The sequence below is a fragment of the Oxyura jamaicensis genome, chromosome 5, assembly GCF_011077185.1.
Source record: "Oxyura jamaicensis isolate SHBP4307 breed ruddy duck chromosome 5, BPBGC_Ojam_1.0, whole genome shotgun sequence".
In the NCBI taxonomy this organism is placed as follows: domain Eukaryota; kingdom Metazoa; phylum Chordata; class Aves; order Anseriformes; family Anatidae; genus Oxyura; species Oxyura jamaicensis.
Window position 1 is genome coordinate 46,220,428 of NC_048897.1, and position 22,290 is coordinate 46,242,717.

At 38.1% G+C, this 22,290-nt stretch overlaps 1 protein-coding gene across 1 annotated transcript in view; it reads right to left on the bottom strand.

The window, feature by feature from the left end:
• Positions 1-4,696: 4,696 nt before the first annotated feature.
• JAG2 (jagged canonical Notch ligand 2) overlaps positions 4,697-22,290 on the bottom strand; it is a 68,319-nt gene continuing 50,725 nt past the window's right edge. The window contains exons 14-27 of the mRNA XM_035327596.1: positions 22,097-22,247; positions 21,642-21,806; positions 21,026-21,139; positions 19,602-19,715; positions 19,102-19,215; positions 18,499-18,615; positions 17,533-17,560; positions 16,436-16,521; positions 13,672-13,785; positions 13,380-13,495; positions 11,415-11,660; positions 10,857-10,988; positions 9,740-9,896; positions 4,697-6,996 (exon numbers count right to left, since the gene is read on the bottom strand). Of these exons, the coding sequence (XP_035183487.1) occupies positions 6,524-6,996; positions 9,740-9,896; positions 10,857-10,988; positions 11,415-11,660; positions 13,380-13,495; positions 13,672-13,785; positions 16,436-16,521; positions 17,533-17,560; positions 18,499-18,615; positions 19,102-19,215; positions 19,602-19,715; positions 21,026-21,139; positions 21,642-21,806; positions 22,097-22,247 (2,127 nt within the window). The 3' untranslated portion in view covers positions 4,697-6,523. The remainder of the gene's footprint in view (positions 6,997-9,739; positions 9,897-10,856; positions 10,989-11,414; positions 11,661-13,379; positions 13,496-13,671; positions 13,786-16,435; positions 16,522-17,532; positions 17,561-18,498; positions 18,616-19,101; positions 19,216-19,601; positions 19,716-21,025; positions 21,140-21,641; positions 21,807-22,096; positions 22,248-22,290) is intronic.

Consider the following 22,290-nt stretch of genomic DNA (forward strand, 5'->3'; position numbering starts at 1 on the left):
GGGGCCTTTTTTTGCTTTCCCACTCCATCACATGCAAGGGAGCTGGGGAAAGCTGTCTAGATGCAAGAAGCAGAGTGGAGGCAAGGAAATGCAGAGTGCTTAGTCCTGCTTAACAAAGGGAAGTCAACAAATTGCTGAGCTCTGGAAGCATCATCTGCAGTGCCAGTGGGGGCCACATGTAAATAGCCCACCTCTGACTATTAAAATATTTGAATGAAGTAGAGAACAGTGCTGATACGTGTGGGGTGCCCAGATGTCTGATGCTGTTTGGTTTGGTCATTCCAACTCAGGTGGTAGATCACAACTTAGAACGGTGCAGAGCTTTCCCAGGACAGATGGTTGGAGATGTGCAAAAGTATCTCTTGATATGGAAACCAAAGAGGCTGGGACTCTGAATCCCAAGGCATAGGGGTGTCGGCATTATAAATCCCAAATGTTGTGGAGACAGGGGGAAAGGGAACAACTGCTTGCTATATTCACAGCACCTTACTGGGGAACAAGTTCACAACAAGCAGAAGTATTTGCTCCTAATTCACAATGCCATTGTGGAACGCTGCCACAGGATGTTGTGGAGGCCTAAAGCACAGAGGGGATGAGATGATGCCATGGAGAAGAAATGACTATCAAACACCTCTGGCCCAGGAAGCCTCTAAACCACTGATTGCCAGAAGCTGGGTGGGGATGAGAAGGGCTCACACCGTATTTGCTGCTTTCTTGTGCTTTCCCTAAGCCTCTTCTGCTGGCCACTGCAGGAAATGGGATACTAGACTAGGTGGACCTTTGATCTGAGCCTGTACAGCTGTTCATTGACTCTACTTCCACCCACAGATAGCGTTTTGTTAATTAGTAGGTGGGGTTACACCCATCAGTATGCTTCCAGCCAGGTGGCCTAGCCTTCAAAGGGTCTTACGCATGCCGCTGCCACAGCAGTTTCCAAACCTGCTCCACAGCTCCCTGCTCACCCTTCTTTCATACGCAGCCTATCGGCACAGCAAATCTGCCACAGGGAGAAGTCCCCTCCAACCCGAGACTCCTTCAGATGGGTGGGAGAACAGATAGGGTAGCAGCTGAGACAGATCTACAAGTTAACAAGTCTCTCCCCACCCAACAGAGCAAAAAGGATTTGCATTTGGTTGGGTTTGTGGGTTTATTTTTTGGACAGAACATTAGAAAGCAATAGTCTCTCCTGGGAGCCCATAGCCAGAAAGCAGAGCACGACTCCCTGGCTGGGGTCTTGCATCCTTACAGGATTGTCACATTTACACCAGTCACCCTCCTGCCTTGTCCAGCACTGAGGGAAAGTTTAGTTTGGATTTCAGAAACGCTGATATTCTTTGCATCTATTTGTGGTTATAAAGAGCAATGTAAATGGAATATCATTAATATGAACAAAAATACAAAGCCTCCTAGACACTATTTAAGGTTTCCATGACTATTTTTCCCCACATAGAAACTTTTAAAACAGTTTTTGTTTTGTTGTTCAGATCACACGAGGGAAAGAGTTCCACACTTGAATTTCTAGAGACGTGATCGTTTTCCCTTCTGACTAGTTGACATACATAGTCCTTTCATAAAGATATTGCAGTGTATCTGTTGAGAAGGATGTGTTACACTCCGCATAGTTACAGGACCAGGGAACCATTGGGACTTACTACTAGCTACAGGAGTCATCAAATAGCATTGTTCAGTCTTTGGGAAATTACACACCCTGTGCAAAGCATGCTGATTCTCTGCAAAACAACTTGGAGTCCTTCCCTCTTACCCACAGATTTTACTGAACACTGCAAGTGAAAAACTTACCCGTTGGACCATGAAGCTAGCAATGCTTGTAGAAACAGACATCCTAGTTAAGGATATTGCTTATGTCATTTATGAGCATTTGATTGTAGGCAGATGCTTACAATTAAGTGTTTGAAGAGATTTTTTGCACTTAGTTTAAGTCCCTGTCATGATGAAAACAATCACTTTTAAACAGACATCTGTATAGAGATGCTGCGTGTGTAAGAATGGGTGCTAGAAAAGGCATGAGCATGGAAAGTGTTTAGTCTTAACTCATTCTGAAGAGGACCTTTTGTTCCTTTACTGTTTTACATGTCCGTTCTTTATTCTAAGGCACGATAAACAAAATACAAGAGGCTATGTAGGAAGAGAATACTTTAAAAGTACCAAACAGAAGAAGTGCAAGATTCACATAATTTTTCCAAACCAATATTCCTACTAGGAATGACCCCAATACCAACTTTACCATTGGCTTTGCTAGTTTTCCTTTCTCAACAACCAACCTCCTCCCACACAATAAATCCCACGAAAGTCACAGCTAGCATCCCCACATCAGGCAGTCCAGCTACCCAGGAAGGTTTACAGGTTACTGCCATGCTACTACACATCTGAGAACTCTTCTTCAGGCTCATCCTGTCTCTGTTGCATCCCAAGGACAATAGCACATCAGCACCCAAAACCAATGAGACAGGCTGCACCTGTAGCCTCATTGAATCAAACTCAATTCCCACACAAGTTAACTCCATGCTACCCCTAGCCCCTTATCCCTAAACTACTTCACAACCAGCACTGCAACTAATGCTCTCTGCAGCTTTCAAGGAAGCAACTGAAATGCCTTTCAGCTTCTAGGTTGTTCCCGAAAAGCATATGGGGGAAGCACTGAGTTATTTTGCTATACAAGTTAACTTTCCATCCAAGCACGGTTTGATCCCAAGAGGACTAATTACATGGTCCAGTGGAGAACAAAAAACAGCCAAAAGGATCAAACTCACCAAGTGTTTCAGATTAGCATCGGAGAGCATTGAAAAAGCAAAGCTAGCCTGTAACTACTCATAAGTTGTTTAGAAAAAAACTCAAATGTGCCTGTTTCTAAGTTGTTCTCATTATTTAGTTCTTGCAACAGCTCTTTCAGGAGTAATGCAATGCTTAGCACACCTGAGAATACCTGCACCAGCAAGAAGTTGAGATGCACAAGTTCAACACCTCATGTAAAAAGTCAAAAAGAAACAAAGCTACAGAGTAAGGATGCATAAGGCACGGGGGGAAGGTATGCAATTAACGTAAGAGCAGCATAAAAATAAAATCTGTAAAAAGTCTTGGTAAAATCTACAAGTCGGTTTACTTTTTGTTCATCTTCTTCATCATTTTATTTTATTCACCCCAGGCTACATAGCTTGTGCTGGTCACCACATGAGGGTAGCATGAAATAACTCTTGGTTTTGGCAGGTAAACAAGCACTACTGATATTCATTCTGGTTTCACAAAGCCATATGGGAGCAAGGGTCAGGGTCAGGAACCTTCATGAGGGCTGATACCAGCCATCAGCGGACGCTCGGACCCTTTGGTTAGAATGGCTGATGAGCCAACTGCAGGTACTGATATCAAACTGTCACCCAGTTACTTTATTTATCATTTCAATAATATATTAAAAAACAGAGCTAGCATCTTCAGGATCAGTGAGCCAGCTCACTCCTGCACAACAGCAACAGCCGTACTATACGTAGTTTGATCTATTATTTCTCCTTTTCCCTGCAACAGTAACACCCACTACATTTATCTGCATTCATGTAAAAACCTCCTGACAAGAAGCATTCTCTCAGCTGTCTTAAGTACGTGGTATCAAAGATTCCTCTCTGCAGGAGGTACTCACAAATACTGCAGCCTCACAGAGCAGTTAATCCTACAGAATGACAAGTTTCATTGCTACCACTATTGCTAGGGAGCTAATAGTTGTCACTAGGTTTTTCCAAGGTGATTTTAGAAAGTCATAGCTGTGAAAGTGTTGGTTCCTTGTCTCATCTTTGGATTTGCATGACTCTATCAGCCTTTCTTCAAGGACAGGAGACAGATATTTGAAGCTTGGAAATCAAAGGTAATGATAAGACTTGAGAACTGACTTTGTACCCAGGAACTTAAAAAACAGCTCTCAGAGCTTAGAAACAGCTCTCACTCATCAAAATAAAGACAAGCCAATACCCTAAGGAAAACCTTAGGGAAAATAATGAAAAAGCTATGATGATTGAAATAAAAACTGTCTGCTAGTCTCTAGGATGCTGTTTCTGAGGTTGGTAGCTAATAGGAAAAAAAAAAATCAGTAGTTATATTCCATATCTCCTTGTACAAAAGTTCAGCTTTCATGTAGATTTTTCTGTCATAAAAGTCATTTAATCACCATAAGAAACAGGCATAGACCTAGTTAATTAAAACTGGAGCATGAGAAGACTAGAGCTTGAATGGTTGCAGAATATAGAAAGGAGTTAGTTAAAATCCAAATCACTTTGGCAAGAGTGCTTCAAGCTGTTTCATGCTTGACAGCCCTCTTATCACCCAAGGAAGCAAACCGATACCACTAGACAGGCTTCTGCTCAGCAGCTGGGAGGAGAGCCATTTCTAGAAAGGCACATGGGCAATAGCTGCCAGCAAAACAAGCTGCCGTACTCTGCAAGGGGCACAGAGAGTCCCAGTTTAAGTAGTAAAGGTGCCTATGCCTCTAGACCACCTCCTACACAAAGGGCTACTCGTGTAGTAGTGGGCAAAGGACAACACTGCCAAGTTGGCTCAGGAAATACCAACACGAACAAAGGCCATAAGCGAAGGTTAGAGGAAGTACCAGGTACTAAACGAGGACTTTCACTCCTCGTTCATTTTGCCTCATCAGATCAGAGCTTCAAGTAACCAAAGCAAACACAATGTGAAGTATCTTACACACAATGAGGGAATCATTTTATTAGATTATGGAAGACAGCAGCATTACAGTACAAAAAGTTACAAGAGTAGCAGAAAAAAAGTGTTTTTGGTTTAAATACTTAGGATTATACTGGGGAACATGAGAAGGATAGTACCCTTTTCTAAACTAACTCCTAAACCAGGTTACCAAAATAAGTTTTGAATATTCAGCACAAGTAAAAAAGTTACAACAAACATCATTATAAAATGCTTTAATAAATAGTTTCTTTTCTGAAAGTTTTTTTAAGAACATGTCAAACAAAAATGTACTAAAACAGAAGATCCTGCAAAGCAAATTGTGTGTTCCTGTATAAAATAACTGATTTCAAAACATTCATGTTTACATTGTTCATGGGCCAGAGTTTACACTCTCAAACATCCGCTCCTCTCACTGGTAGGGTAACTAGGTGTATGTAGTGTTATGCTTCTTCAGTAATTAAAATAAATGTACAGTTTGCCCAGTTAATAGCAATAATAAAGCCTAAAAAAAAATGCATGAGCCTTCCATTACAATAACCATTTCTAATGAGGTACTCCCACCTTCTGAGCTTGCCAGCCTTTTTTTTTTTTTTTTTTTTACTTTAGAGCGAAAGATGAATAAAGCACAACAGAAACAAGATTGAGGAAAATATTGTTCCCTTCATTAGGCCTGTATTTAAACGCAAAAAAGTAATACCACATGTAATTAACATATTCACAAAAGAAAAAACAATGCCTCACTATGTTGGTACTGTACAGTAGATGCACCCGTTAGTGTTCTTGAGATGGGCTGAACATGGGGATAAACAAACATTTCTGGATCTATTTACATGTAAGTGGTTATGTTCCTATGTAAATACAAATGACCAACAGATTCCTAACATTGATTGTATTAACATCATTTTCTAATCTGGACATAATACCAAAAAAATGTCTTATAAACTGCCATAAAACCTCCTTTTTCTGCAACATAAATTAAAAGGAATGACATGTAAAAAAAAGACCAAAATATTTAAGTTATTAAATCAAATATACAGAGTGATTCATTTAATATGTACATATTTACAAAAAAGCACTTTCACTATTAGAAAATAAACTGTGTCAGTTGGGGAACTGAGAGTTCTCACAATTTTACTATATTGATATGGCAGTCTTTGACAGTTGCTATAGAAAAAGTTTAATCTCAAGGCACTTGTCACATGCTTCAATACTGCAATTCTAAAGGAATTCAACAGAAATAAAAAGGCCACTTTTAAACCACAGTTGAAAGATCTCTATAATTTCTTTTTTGTTCCTATTACAAAGTGTGTAAGGCAAATTTGGAAAAAATCTTACAGAAGCTACTAACGTAACAAGTGCAGTGAGCTGCCATTAATAGAGATTCAAAGTCAAGAAAGCAGTTTAAAGTTCACAATTTCCTCAACCAGGAGGTTTTAAAGCCACCATTAAATTAGAGCAAGTAATAAAAAGAAATACATTCTGTAAACAGTGTACAGTCTTTTGTAATAAACTTTACACATATTGAAAATACAACCTCTCCTCTGCCACACAGCGAGTGTATTATAAGTAAACTTTACAAAAATAGCAACTATCAAAGATTACTCATTTTTTCATCTGACAGTCATTGAATAATTTATACAAGGCTAAAGAAACAAAATAAATTTTATTTATTATTATTTTTATTTATTTTTTTACGCAAAATAAAGAAACTATGAACATTTGACTCCAGATATTTTTAGTCCTTGATGCAAAGTGGAGATGTCAATTTTTCCCCTCCCCAGTAAGTGTAGGCGCAGTCTGCCTACATTCCAAATACAGATTAGTCTCTACTGCCTTCAAAGTTTGATGCATTCACATTTTTTACAGATCTGTTGTCCATTTTGCCTATTTGATGGGATTTCTTTACTGGACTGCTCTCTGATGTATCAGATGCCTTTGTTGGCAAAGGCTTTGCGAGTTTGTGAGAGAGGAATTTGTCCATTTCCTCATCTCTTTCCTCCTCTTCATCCTCCTCTTCCTCATACTCTACATACTCCTCTACTGCATCACAAGTTCTTTTTTGAGGAGATATGAAGTTTTTGCATTCATAACGAATGTCTTTGTTACTGTAAGATCTGTCTATAGGATTTCTTATGGGATTCAAAGGCGCCCACTGGTTATTGGCACCCTCTTCTCTGGGAGGACGACTTCTTTCTCTCTCTTTTCTTCTCTTCCGAGTCCACCACACACAGATGATTATACAAGTCAGCCATACAATGCTAAATACCGCACAAAGAATTGGAACCAAATAATCTAGAGGGCAAATAAAAAAAAAGTTTTGAGTTAATGGAACTAGTTACACAGCACTGAGCAGCTGCTAGAGAAATATCCATATGTAACTCTAGGTTAGTCCTAGAATGATTTTTTAGAAGAAAGGAAGATGTCATTGCTGCACAACGGCATGTCTGAATACACTAGTTCACCTAGAAAGGCTCTTTACAAAAACAGTAGTTAGACTTTGCCCTGCTTAATGACTGGGGGGAACACCTGAGATGTTTCTTTTCCCTCGAATGGACAAATTTGCTACATAAACAGCATGTTCATGCAAGTACACAAGCCAAGTTGGCCCAGAAAACCTCAGTAATGACTGAAAAAAAACCCACCTGTTTTTGTAGGAAGGAAGCAGAATGAAGAATATTATCCCTCTAATTTGCCCCAGAAATAGCACTGGAATTTGCATCAGAAATACACTATGTATCCTATCAGACAGGAGAGTTCCTTACCATCAAGTCCACCATTATTTAGGTATTACCTAGCTCTTACCTGAATGTTTTTTTTTTTTTTTCAGAATGTTATCACTGCTCTATGAATAAGCAAAAGGAGTTGATGCAACTGCTTTTCTCCCAGGTGCCCTATCACAAATCCCATTAGTGTTGTCCAAGCCACACATATGGATTATTCCTCTAGGAAATACTTTCTGAAGATCTACATCTGCTGGACATTTGTCTGTCTTTTTCAAGGAATTTGTTACTAGAACAGAATACCTTTTTTGCTAAGCAAGAATTCATGCATTGTAAGTAGTAAGACATCAGGTGCTTTGCTTTTGTAGAGACAGACAGGATGGCTCAACAGCTCTGCAGACACACACAGCCCAAACTACAATGTCAACCCCTAATCCAAATGTAAATTGTCTGCAGTTTTGAATCAACTGCTTACAGAATAACCTGCAAATTGCTGTACAAAACAGGCAACTGCTTCAATGTCATGGTCATTCATTCCAATTCTAAAATGTCTTCTGAACATATTCTAGTGTGAAGATGATGGTATGCAGGATCTGACATGCTCAAACATTTCCTTCTTGTAAAGGAAGATGAATAACCAGGAAAGTGGTTTGACTCACAAGATTTAAAGTCATAGTTTAGCATTCTAGGGAAAGATTGTGCTCTTAGCAGTAACTGCTATTCTCTCTCCATTTTCCATAAGCAGTCTAAACCATGAATGTGGTGGTGGGTGGTGGGAATAACTTAAGAAAAGGAGCTCTTCATACCAGCTTCAAGTAAAAAAAGATTCTTATGCAAAGAATAGTCACCATCAGTTCCAAATGAATATTTTTATTTTATTTTTTTAAGCCAGGGGAAATAGATGAGTATTTAAATAATCATCTCCATCTGGACACTCGAGCATCCCACAGAAATAAGTCTCAAAGACAAAGGGCTTTGCACCAATGTTTTGTGGTAGATTTTAACCTGCCACACCTAATTAAAGGGTAAAAATAAAACAAACCAAACTGAAGACCATGAGAGACCAGGCTATAGTTTACTTCTTCATGACTCCAGTTCAGGAACTGCGAGCCACTGGTCAATGTTGAGCATCCACAGTGAAATGAGTCTAGAAACATCTTACGGTTAGTGACTGAGAATAAGTCAAAGACTTCCCACTTTCTCAGAGAATCTCTGGATTTCATTGATGTAGGAGTAAAAGTAATCCCATCCCTCTTTCCCCAGAATTTAATGCACCATCAGAACAGAGAAGCTGAAGTGTGTCAGAATCACAGCTCAATTTTTTTTTTTTTTTTATCATCTATACCATTTCCGTTCATGACAAGAACAAAGCTAGTAGCCTCCTTCAGAGGAGCTACGGAAATAGTACGTTTGCCAAGGCTTTAACAGATGAAAGGCATTCCCCTAAAGGGAAAACACAAAGGAAATGGAACCAGGTAATTTACTTATTGTTTTGACTATGGTTGGAAGATCTTCCAGAAGATTATGTTGGGGAGGTCTAAGAAAGTTGGGAGGGTCTCCAACATTTGTAAGATTTCCACTCTGAAGCCCTTTAATCCAACTGCAGCCCACCAAGGGTCCTCCACAAAACCTTCTCCTGCCTCCCCCAGGCAGGAAAAGGGCAAGGAACACAGGCATGCAAAACTGTTCATTTTGACACATCTCTTGGACAGAATACTGAGAGATGAAGGTATCTCCAATCACACCATGCCCTTGTTAAGGGGAACGTACATTACAGTTTAAACCAGCTGTGCACTATTGAGAAACATGATGAAGGAGAGCAAAGTTTCGTATTATCATTGTCAAGTACTGAAAGATCCTAGACATCTAACTCCCATTAAGCTAGCACATAACCACTTCAGAAGAGACCTGGCATAACACTGTATCTGCCCCTGTTCCCATGATGTTTTCAGTACCTCACATCTTCAGTTTCTGTAGTGCAGCAGCACCAAGGTCTGAGGTTTGGTTAAGGTTAGTGTAGGAAACTCAAAGGATATGAGAAAATAACTCCTGATCTACTGAAAGGTATGCTTAGGATAGAAAATGGGGTTAGAAATAGTGGCAATAGCAGGTAGGGACATAATCCATAACATGGTATCAAGTTTAGCCTAGCACAGAAGCAGACTCTTGATCTTAAAGCCACTTTCCTCTTCATTTAGAAATAGCAATTGAAGAAACAACCTGGTCTACCATTTTCCCACAGAGAGACAAGGTACTGACAGTAGGGAATATAAAACACTTGAACACACACAGGATAAGTGCATTTGGAACCTTACCTGATGATGAATTCCCAACAACTATGGTCTCTACTTTGACTTCAGTTACTGCCAACATAACAGTGCTGTTTTGCCGCTTGGTGATGGCATTCACTATTGTATTAGCAGCATTCTGTATGAGACTATTATCTTGTTCATCTCGATGTGGGACAAAAGACTAAAAGGTAGTAGAGGGAAGGTGAAAAAAAAAAAACAGAATTATTGCAGTCACCAAGGCAAAACACTGCAATTTTTAAATTCAATTATCTTATTTGAGTTCTGTGGCTTGAGTTTACCTGACAGAAGTTAGAAACCTTCAAGTATTCTGTAGCAACAGCACGGATGTCTTTATCTGAACTGCAGGTGCAATGTCAGGCTTGGTAACATGCCTACTTGCTAATCTAGCATATCTCAAAATGCAGCTGACTTCCATGTCACTTACACTGCTGAGCTAAACTTAGTTATAGTTCGAAGCACTTCAAGATATGTGGATTATCTAGATAGAAGCCTGGACTAATAACAGCCTGCTCTATTTATACCATACAGTTTACTTCTTGCATCATGGCTCAGCATGTTCTTTACAGTACTGGCAGAGACAGTCCAGCTTCTGCCTCGAAAAACAATTTAATATGAAAATTAATTCTTTATTTGGAAGCTACGCAATAGAGAAGCATTGAGTGACCGAGCTATAAATGCCTCTAAAGCACATCTTTAGCTCAGTATGGCAACAATCACTCTCACCTACTTAACTTGCATCTTCAACTTAACACTTACATGCTTACTGAACATCCTGAAGCAGCCATACTAGATGGCAAGTACCAACCACTTTACACTGCAAAGATCAAATCCAACTACCTGCAACTATCTCCACACTGCAAAGGTCAAAAGCCCAAGATTTGATAGAGCAGGTAGGCACCTGTTCACTAATTTAAGCTGAATTAGTCCTCAGAATGACTTTAGCAGATAGTGGTCACCTTCCAGATATCTAGCAGTATAGGAAATTCCATGGGGTCAGAAAATCATGGTACAGTCAGCCTAGGCCACAGATTGCAACAACTGTATTGAAGTGAAACAAGCTTAAACAACCTCTTCCCCTGCTCAAACTAATAACATACATACACACACATCTCATACTTACAATAGCAACTTCCACTGCATTCTCTGTGGAGTATGACAGATCACATAATATTATCAAAGTTCTGTCCCTAGAAACAGTCCTAGTAGCTGGTAAATACCGAATTTCAGAACAGATATTTTCAGTTGTAGTGCCCTGTTAGAAGCAATGGAGATTGCATGAGTTCGTCAAAATTAGCACAAAAATAAACACCTTCACAGTTTTTGCAGTTAATGAGACCTGATGAAGGGGACAAATAAGGCAGGCAAGAAACAGCAGAAAAGTGAGGAACAGTTTTTGAATGAAGGGTAAGAAGTTGAGCTTGTATGACTGTCCTAGTAGTCTAAGCCCATCTTGTACTGTAAGTAAATCATTTCTTTGAAATTAAAAAAAATATATATTCAGTAAAAACCCTAACTTTACCTTGCCCTTTAGGCAAAGCAAAATTTATAACAGAAGTCTAACAATAAAATTTGCAAGTTGATGACAGCATGGAGTTGTGTTATAAATACTAATCTTCTATTCCCCAACATGGAAAAATCCCTACATATATTCCCATACTTGATTAATAATTGTTCTCACCTGGGGGACTTTGTTTCCATTAAAAATTAAAGTAATCCTAGCACAGTCATTGTCCAAGTATCCAGAATTAGGTAGACACTTGATATTGGCAGGCAGAGGTTCAGAGGCACTGCATTCTCCCCAGTCAGTGCACGGTGGCTGAAAACATTTCATATACTTCTCCTGGCATTCTTGACCCATGGGACACTGGTTATTTGAATTATCCCAATGCTTGTGTAACAGACAAGGTTTTTTCCCACACCACACCTAGAAATTCAGAACAAAAAAGTACTGTTACAGTTAATTGCTCTTATGCATCAAAATCAAATAAGCTATTCATTAAGATGGTCATGATCTATAACTGATTGCAAAAAGTACATATTTCTATATTGCTATAGTCTTAGTAGACGATAGAGTTGCTCTTTCAGAAAGTGGACGTTTTGTATTTACTAAAGAGTAAACTAAGCAAAGATTACCCAATAAACTGGTGCCAGAGGGGCTTCCAGATCAATCCCACATAACTTCATATAGAAGTTCAGACTTTAAGGTAGTCATCTAGGCTTTTTGTATTCTAGAAATAAAAACCTCCAACAAGGTTCTGTTTCCCTTCAGTATTTATACTGGTATCTGCTAGAGAATGCTGAAGACATTAATGATGATAATTAATGAAGATCATTAGAACCACTGACATTTCAACCACTCTTCCAAGAAAATAGTATGCCGGCACCCCGAAGTTACTGAGGGATAGCAAGCTTCCAAACACCACTCCACTTCATGGTATACCTTCATGAAGTCTATAAAATGCTATACAGCTATTTGTTTATTAACGTATGGCTTTCTTAAAGCACCATTAACAGCAAGAGAACATTCATTCCATGACACAGGAAAGAACCAAACAATATGAGTAAGTTGTAATCACTGCACCACTTCTGTTTGCCTCAAAGCTGCATGCTGCCACCCTATACACATCCTTAAGCCTCCCTCCACAACAGGAAGCATATTTCTGCAGTTGTAGTTACCATCACGTACCGTTCCCTTTTGAAGGCATCTCAAACTTCAAACTCACAACACCATAAAGAGACTAAAAATAGTATTTTTAAACTATTAAGTGCAAGATATAGTTATTTCCTAGCCTACAGGGCATACCTACCTAATAAAGAAACATGAAGGCTGAACGGATCAACAAGATCCAGGTTTTTAAACTGGTGCTTCCAATGAAACATTTGGGAGACTGCCAGGTGAGGCATTGTCGTAAGTACTATTAGCGCTCATCTCGAGCCACCCACCTAGCCTTACAACTTGTAAGCACCACCGATCTTGTTTTTCTCCAACTGTGATGTAAAGCTGCACAGGCACCACAAATCCACTGAGATATGCTATCACAGCATGGATGAAAGGTCTGGAGCACATACACTAATGTGTTCTGTCTGCATTTAGGCTAGTCATATTGCTTCTATGTCACAACCACAAACATGTAGTCCATAATAAATATACAAAGATTACAATTAGTCAATTCATAAATCTACTGAAGGACAACCCAAAGGCAAAGATTGCCTGCTGAAGAAACTGGTTTTATTCCTCCACGTCCTTTACCTTGGAATTAAGGTTTCTCAGAATTGGAAGGTCTAACACCATGTTTGCAAAGCTTTGGCAGAGATTTTTTTTTTCTAAAATCATTTCAAGGATCATTATTCCATTCCTATTCACTTTTCTGCATTAAAATAAAATTGCTCATCTGCTTCTAGAGAGCTTGTTCTAGCAGGTATAGGGTAGGACAATAACTTATCATTATAAAGCCAATCCCATAACTGTTTTTACAGGAAGTCATTGCACACAAAAAAAGGACAGTTTGTGGGTATGTTTGTGGGTATGCTATGCAAGAGTTTAGATGGAAAAAAAGACTAATTTGTGCATGAAGATACACTAACTTGTGTATGATGTATGTTTCAGCCAGAAGAATTAAAGAAAACAGGTCAAAATACCTACCTTGGTGCAGTCAATACGGCCATCCAAACAGTGACAGTTGTTGCAATCTTGATCCCACCTGCTGCCATGAGGAAATGTCATTCCTTTAAGCCAGCAAGGCTTTCCAATTCCAATCACTACAAATAGGAACATACACTTAACTCAGTTACTGAAGCTACACATATTTAAAACAAAAAAAACTTGCTCCTGTTCCTTATTCAGATTATTGCATATAAACTCTATACCAACTACAATTGAAAATTGTACCCAATTAGTTTTTTAGGGCAGAGGTTGATAGTAGATATAGAAATACCTTCTTGGCACCTAGGACCAACTCTTCCAGGGGGACAAGTACATCTGTATCCATTGATTTCATCTATACAAGTGGCACCATATCCACAAGGGGAAGACTGGCACTCATCAATATCTAGAGAGAAAGTAGGTAAAGCTCAATAGCAAGAACATAAAGTATTGTAATTAAATATTTACTGAGATGTAATCTGACAATACCTGCTTTTCTAATTATTCTTAAAATTCCATCCTAACTGAAGCTCTGGTAATCAAAGCAGCAATCTTATGCTGACTCATCTTACAGAGCAGAGGTGTTGGACAGCTGTAGGTGCTAATGCCTTCTCCACACTCAAGCTAATGTCAGAACAGGATGTGGGACTGTAGACTAGTGTCTGCCACTTAGACTTCACAGAAAAGCACATGTTTTCAGGAAGTTATTGTACTGCAAGAACTGAACAATGTTTCTTACAACAATACAATCTACCATGAAGAGGAAAAATAGAGTTTAGTTTGTTACAGACATCTGATACAACTTCTCAATAACTATGAAATAGCAAGTAGATTCATTTAGTACACAGATACTTAGCACAACAGCACCTCAACCTTCAAAGATTCATGGGCTTATAGAAATCTAGTGAAAAAAGGCAGTCACAGAATCATGCAGGTTGGAAGAGACCTCTAAGATCATCTAGCCCAACTTTTAATCTAGTACTGAAGTCCGCTACTACATCATGCTGCTGAGTCCTAAGCCTATACGTTTCTTTATTATCTCCAGGGATAGCAACTCAACCATTTTCCTGGGCAGCTTGTTCCAACACTGCACAACCCTTTCGGTAAAGGAATTTCTCCTAATCATCCAAACCAAACTTCCCCTGACACAACTTGAGGCCATTTCTCCTTACCTCATCACTTCATAATTAGGAGAAGAGCCTGACCCCCACCTTGCTATTGACTCCTTTAAGGTAACTACAGCACGATTAGCACCACCCCACCTCCTTTTCTCTAGGCTAAATAACCTCAGATCCCTCGGCCACTTCTCCTAAGACTTGTGAAGCAAGAAGCACCGTCCATTCAGATGCACTAAGTATTTGTTATCCCGGGTAAGCAAATAACACTAATTTATGTAAAAGCCTACCAACAAAATAAGAAACCAACCTGCCACGTTGTAAGCTACAGACAGGTGCTCCATTTTTAACCTTAACTCTTCTCTCCAAAGGCATATTTCAAAGGTTTAGTAGAATCATTTAGGTTGGAAAATACCCAACCATCAAGTCCAACCATCAACACTACAAGTCCACCACTAAACCACATCTCTAAGCACCATGCCCATGTGCCTCAATTATCTTCATGAAAGGTGACTTCATCACTTCCCTGGACAGCTTGTTCCCCCTATTGAAAGTAAATGCTCACTCCAATCCCACAGAAACTATTTAAACACTAATTCTTAGCTGATACGGACTATCAGCTCATCTGTGTTTACAGGACTAGAGTTAGAAAGTGATTGTGGTGTTAATGAGACTGTTACCTGTATAGGCAACAGAAACAACAAATAAATGAACTTGAGCCAAAAGAGATTTTGGTTCTATTCTAGCTCCCTTCAGAACCACTCTATGATAAAGAACCAGTAAAATTCAGAAGTATCTAAACTACAGGGTTTGATTACTCCTTCCTCCTCTATTCAAGCTATGTTAATGACTAAATGGCCATTAATTCTTACTGTTATAGCATCCCATAATAGGCATTTGTTAGAGCTACTTCCTTTGTTTACAACATTCTAAACAAGGAAAAAAAAAGAGTCAGCAACCCCATTACAAATACATAGCATTTGCTTTTGACTACAAGTAGTCCTCTCTGCATTTCATGTCTGGAGAAGGACAGTCCAACATCCCTGAGTGTCTGCATGTAGTTACACATACATAATTATCTGCCGTCTCTGGTTCTATATTCAGAGATCACTAACTCAAATTTACTGCCATAAGTGCTATGATCACTTTCTGACTAGATGTGTCAGCTCATTTACTAACTGCAAGAATGAGAATGGAATCACTACCTAAAAGAGCAATCTACTACTGGAATGGCAGAACAAAGCCTAATAGCCTAAAAGCCTGATCTACCCAAGGTAGAACTATATAAAAATAAATATGTTTAGATCAAAACAGTAGTATTCAGAAGTATTCAATTAAAAACACAACAACATACACTCTTCCACAACATTTAAGTGCAGTCTTCAGGTCTTGTGTCCTTTTTTTTTTCCAGCCTCTAGTAAAAATTACCATTTAACAGGTTAGTTTTATAGCTTTGAAAGAGCCTTTACCATATTACTTGCAAAGTGCTGTGCTCCACTACCTGTATTCATGTGCAGCACAATGCTCCTCATATTTTGTTTTCATCTGATTTCCCAATGGATTTTAGTTTCTAATGTTAAATGGTACACTTAATGTGTCATCCTTAATGATGAATTAATTGCTTATCAAGAAAAATACTAAATCATAATAAACTCCTATAAAACCAGCACTCCAGGCCCTTCAGAAATGCCTGACAAAAAGAAGCAACTTTAAGTACAATTTAAGCCAAGTCACTTCAGTTGCATTTAATGAAATAAAGAAAGGAACAGGAACTGCCATTGTTTGCAAGGTGAGTACCACTGCCTGACTGACCCAGTTGGCTGCTTCTTTATTTGGAATTCAGCTGACCTAACGCAAAAAAGGATTTAAGGGTTCTTTCTGATTTGTGTGCTGGAATGGCACAACCTTTCAGGTCGTTACTCATATAGGTACTTTACTTACTAATTCTGCAGTCAGGACCAGCAAATCCAGGTGCACATTCACATCGAAACCAATTCACACCATCTACACAAATACCTCCGTTGTAACTGTAAAAAATAATAAGCATATCATTACACCAATTGTTCTCAGGCTACATTCAAAGGCCAAAGATGAACGAAAAACATAGGTTCCTCACACTGCCTGTTCAAATGCAAATTCCTATCGTCTCTATTCATGGGACTTTCTCACTATTCAAAGAATTACAAAGTCCCTCCTAATTCATAATACTAGTCTATACTTAAACTATTGTTTCAGTGGTCTCTAATTAAAGCTTTGTTAAACCTGCTGCTGCTGTTCAGGGGGACAACCTATTTCCATCATTTGAAAAAGCAAACTGTTAAATAAAACTGCTTTGTAAGTTACCTGTTAAACCAACATCATCTACAAAAGCATGCATGGGGAAGTATATCAACAGATCTCAAGGACATAAAGCAGCCCTAAAAAGCTCATACAGAGAGCCAGAACTTCTACAATTTATTTGAAATACATTCAGTAGAGGTTATCGCATCAGAGATTGACAACAGGGAAAGATAAGGTAGATGGTTTGCTTAATCCACGTGTCAGTATTTTTCCTCTTAAGCCATAAACAAACTTATGTTTAACACTCTTAATCTATCTCCCCCACAAAATTACTACTTTAAAAACTCATTTATACGGAGTATTTGATCTAACTGTATGTTTTTATATTTGTATAAAACTATTTACTGTAAACTAACAAGTTTTGATTATTTTTCAATTCTTATTCTAAAACTCAGTTGTAGATACTTGAGATGTTATCAAGTCTGACTCATTTCACATTATATTAAGTCACCAGTCAGTTCTGGCATGAAAACTACACTCTGAAATACTTTGTTCATATATGAATCAACTCAAGATCATTCTGTGGTCTTTGCTGCTATGAAGAAATAGATAAGGCACAACTGAAAACTGTTTTAAGACTTACAAAGGCTGGCTTCAATTATTTTAGGGCAGAATTGGTTCTAATCTAGAATAGAAATCCATATTACTGTGCTGTCTTATTTTCACAATAGGTATAGAACTGGAATTCTCATACTTACCATGGATGAGGGTTGCAGTCATTGGTATCTGAAAAAAAGACAGACTAACATAACTCTTCTGACATTTATTTTCTAGCATACAATATTGCAATTTAAGAGACCAAGAAAGCAAAGTCTCCTCCTACACACAAGCTTGCAAAAAAGTTCAAATAGACCTAATAGATCAAAAATACCTTACATTTTCTGAAATTAGTTATAAAATCTTACAATTTCTGTGTATTCTGATATATCAACAGCACGGACTGGTAAGTAGAATGACAGCAACATAACAGGAATAAAACATGGTATTTGTTGCATTAGTAATTCTTAATTCAAAAAGCCTCTAAAAGATTTTTAAAGCATTCCTATTACTTTAGCAATTTATACATATACATGCAACGGTCAGACTTCTTAAGCAAATCTTCCACATTATAAATAATTCTGAATTATTTGTTAGCATTTACACTGGTACTGTAACCTTTAAAACAGCTCACTAGGGCATACATCAGTACAACAGTAATTTCATAGTAAACTTAAAGTAAAAACAGATCTCACGTAGACTCCCATCTGTTATGCCTTGAAAGAAAAAAGACCAGCTGCAAGCTTTGTTCCACCTAACTAATTCATTGTGTTGGTATGTCAAAGTAATTAACAGCTATCCTCAGAGAAACTAGTTGTATATGATGGAATATGCACTACCACCTTACTTTCCACATACTTTTCATTATTAAACACACAGAGCAAAACAATCCCCAGAGATAATTGATCCCAAAGTTTATTTTTCTCTAAGAGGCTGGATGTCGTATTTTGGCATAGAGTAGTGGCAAAAAGAAACATGACAAGTTCTTCATTCATTAGTCAAGCATCATATTTACCATGAATGATTCAGATATTTTGGCAGCTAAACACAATAAACTTTCTTTGTTTCAGTTAACAGCTCTGTGCTAGACACTCCTAGTATTAGAGAGCAACAAAGAAAAGCCTTACTCTGTGTGCATGTACGTCCTTCCCATCCTTCTTTGCAGATGCAAGAAAAGGAGTCTCCACTGCCAACACATGTTCCACCATTCATGCAAGGGTTTGGAATACAACTGCTGTTTTTAGCTTTGAAAACAGAAAAGGTATCTACTTAGCACAACAAAGAATACATCCATCATCTAGATATATCAAGATCACTAACCTGAATAGCACTTAGGTCAGCATTGCAAGACTTAAAAGAAGGTCAAAAGATTCTAAGAGAAGCCATATGCACATTAATCTCTCACCTATCTTCATGATCACAAATCAACTGCTTAATTGAATCAAGATAAATTATTTATTTTTTCCCCTCAAACACTGCTAAATTCTTACTTTGGTAGTATCCCACGTCAGCTGGGATACACAGACAGCACAGGATATGAACACTGATGGCTGCTTATGATTAGACATTTTTCTAGACAAGGGAAGGAACTACTCTGAACTCAGTCACAATCCAACTGGAAAGGCATTGACAGTCAACTAGAATATTGCTTTGCCCATTTACTAAATGATTAAGTATTATTTAAGTTCTTTTCTGCTTCTGCCTTTGTCCATAGACAATTTAGAGCTTACCAATGTTGCAAGTGCTTCCAATCCATTCTGGAGGACACGAACAGCGGAATGTATCTCCATCGTCATAGCACGTTCCACCATTGCTACAAGTATTTGCATCACATTGGTACTCACCTACATGTTTACAATAAAAACAAAAATAATCAAGTCTAGGCTAATAGAAGTTAGAAGGCCAGGTATTTTTTAATCACAAGCTTGCCTTTTTTTTTTTTTTTTTGAGAAACTTTATATTTAAATGCAACAGTACTAGAAATGCATAGTTCTACTTGCTGTATTAGAGTAAGCAAACAAAAAATAGTGGAATCTAAGGGCATCTCTTAAGACTATTCCACTATACTTTGAGAAAGGAGTAAGTTCTTTAAAAGTTCCACTTTGCTGCTGGGAAACTGGAAGAGGTAATGAAAACATGACTACTATTTCACTGAGATTGTTTTAAGTTTCAGGAACTCTAGTCTCATGCAAAGAAACAAAACTAAAAGATCAAAGTAAAGAACACTTACGTGAATGGCAAGTTTTGCCTTTCCAGTCATTCTTACATTCACAATAGAAGTCATTTACCAAATCAATGCATCGGCCACCGTTATGACATGGGTTAGGTGAACAGTCATTGAAATCTAGAAAGAGTTATTCAAATTAGCTGATCTAGCCTAGCCAGGGCCATGAGAAAGAACATAAAATGTTTCTTATAAAGGAAATAAGCTACATAGTATTTAGGAAAACAGCATTCCTAATTGTTAAGCAGTTATCTTTGTAAAAGCAAGGAAAACCTATTTTTAATAATAAACAACATGAATTACAAAACACTTTGACAACTTAAGACAAAAGTATCTTCCAGAAATCAGTAGCATGAGTAAGTAGAGAGCCACCAGTTTCCTTTTTCCAAATGTTTGCATTTTGAACTTGAGGACTTTCTACTATGCAACTTAAAAGTAGAAACCACAATATCCTGAAAAGCAGCCCTAACTCAGGCCATCCCCAAGACAAGTCTCCCTTCTCCTCCATGTGTATATATGCACACAAATATACAGAAGTTCTAGAGTGAATGCTTTCTACTGAAGACAGAAGTTTCACTACTTAAAACAATTATTCCAAAACAACCTTAATCTAAACCACACAAATTCTTGAAAGTGATAGCTACCAAAAGCTTCTCAGCCTTTATTTCACACCTGAATTGATGTACATCCTGTAATAAGTCTCACCAAATCCTTGTCCTCATGTTTTAGAAGGAACTTCATTCAGAGCAGATACTGCATTTAGTAAAGAACCAGCTGCAGTTTCCTCCAAGTTAACCACCATGAACTTCATCCAGTACATTTCATTAACCAAAGCCCAAGAAGTCTCAGCCAAGGTAACAAGAGTAAAGGCCTGCTCCCACTGAGCCCAGAATACAAAACACTAAGTTGCAAAATTCATCGAGTAAAACTTCAAACTTCAGCACTTTTTCTTACCAAAGGACTAGAATGTTAAATATGTGATTCCTTCAGTAAGGTGGAAACGCATTATAACTTGCACAGGTTTAAAGCTAAAAAACTTCCCAAGTTTGAAAACTGATGCATATTAATTGATTGGATAAAGGACAGACTTACGTACAGTAAGTACATTAAGAGAAAATATACTTATAGCAATAAAAGGAATGAGTCTTTCTAGCAGGTTCTCTATTCACTTTTGCTTCTTCTCAGGAGAAAAAAGTTCTCCCGAGGTATGTCCCATGCTATAACGAAAGCATCATATCATAGTTACATTAAAAGAACAGAATCTTTTGGAGCTGCTGCCATAAAACCTCGAAAATACTTCAGCAAACAAAGCTGAGTGGGCTGTCTTACCATAGAACAGATACTACTGCAGGATTAACCATATGCTAAATATCACTAATCGTTACAACAAAACTGTAATATTTAACAGGGGAATGCGTAGCAGTACTCACTTGTGTCACACAACTCTCCTTCCCAGCCACTTGAGCAGAAACACCTAAACGAATCAACTTCATCGATGCATGTCCCACCATTCTTGCAAGGTTTCCCAAGACAATCATTGATGTCTATGACAAAGAGTGAACAATTATTGCTCAAGATTTTATTCATACACAAAAGCGAACTAGGTGAGTGATTTCTAGGCATCTAGGAAAAAAGTTATTCTCCATTTTTACATGCACAAGAACAGCTCATAAAATCTGTTCTCAAGCCTGGTAAAAATTCTAGATGTGGTCTCTCTCTCATGTATCAGACAAACCAGAGCATTAAGTTCACCTGGAAAAAATAGCCCAATGTTCAAAAATACTTAACTGGTGGGTACAGACACATTCGCATTGAAACTGGACTAGGATCAGTTTTCATTCACAGAGGAAAGCATGAACCACTACAACAGACAATTTTTACAAGAAGAAATTGGACTTGAAGCAATACACTGGAAACACCACTCCGTGCGACTCTTAAAATCCTCATGTTTTACTTTATGTTGTAGAGCTTCAAAGCAAAAAAAAAAAAAAAAAACTTTACGGAGGTTTAGATCAAAAACATCTCTTAAAAGAAACTCCCACTTACTTTCATGACAGTATATTCCAGTAAAACCTCTTTCACAGGCACAGGTAAAATTCCCTCCTGGCTGACTAATACACCGTCCATGAGGCCCACAAACATTAGATGAAATGAAACGGATTCCTTCTTGGGTAGTATTAGTGAAGACTTCTATTGTGCAGCTGTCTATTACTAAGAAAGAGAAGTAATCCATCAGACCATAAGAATCCACATCAACAGTTTTTTTTTTTTTTAAGTTATCCAAAAATTAAGACCTTAAGACCAGTTAATGTTTAAAAACATAATTATATGTTACTTCTCTACGCCTTTATAAGGAAGCACTGTTACAAGCACTTCCTTCTCACTCTATTTCACCGGGTCCATGTACAATAAAATGATTCTGCATTATGCTATTCTCAAAAATACTACTTTTCTATGTACAACCAGTACATTAAGACAAGTTTCTGGACAACAGCAGGTACCTTTACAAGAATTGTTCTTGCAGTGGTCCTTGAGATGAGAACAATTCTTTCCATCATAGTCATCAGGGCAGGCACAATAATAATCTCCTCCCAGATCATAGCATTTAGCCCCATTCTGGCAAGGGTTAGGTTCACAGAAGTCAATATCCATCTGTAAGAGGAGACCAGTTAGCAGTGGCAGCTTCATTTCCCAG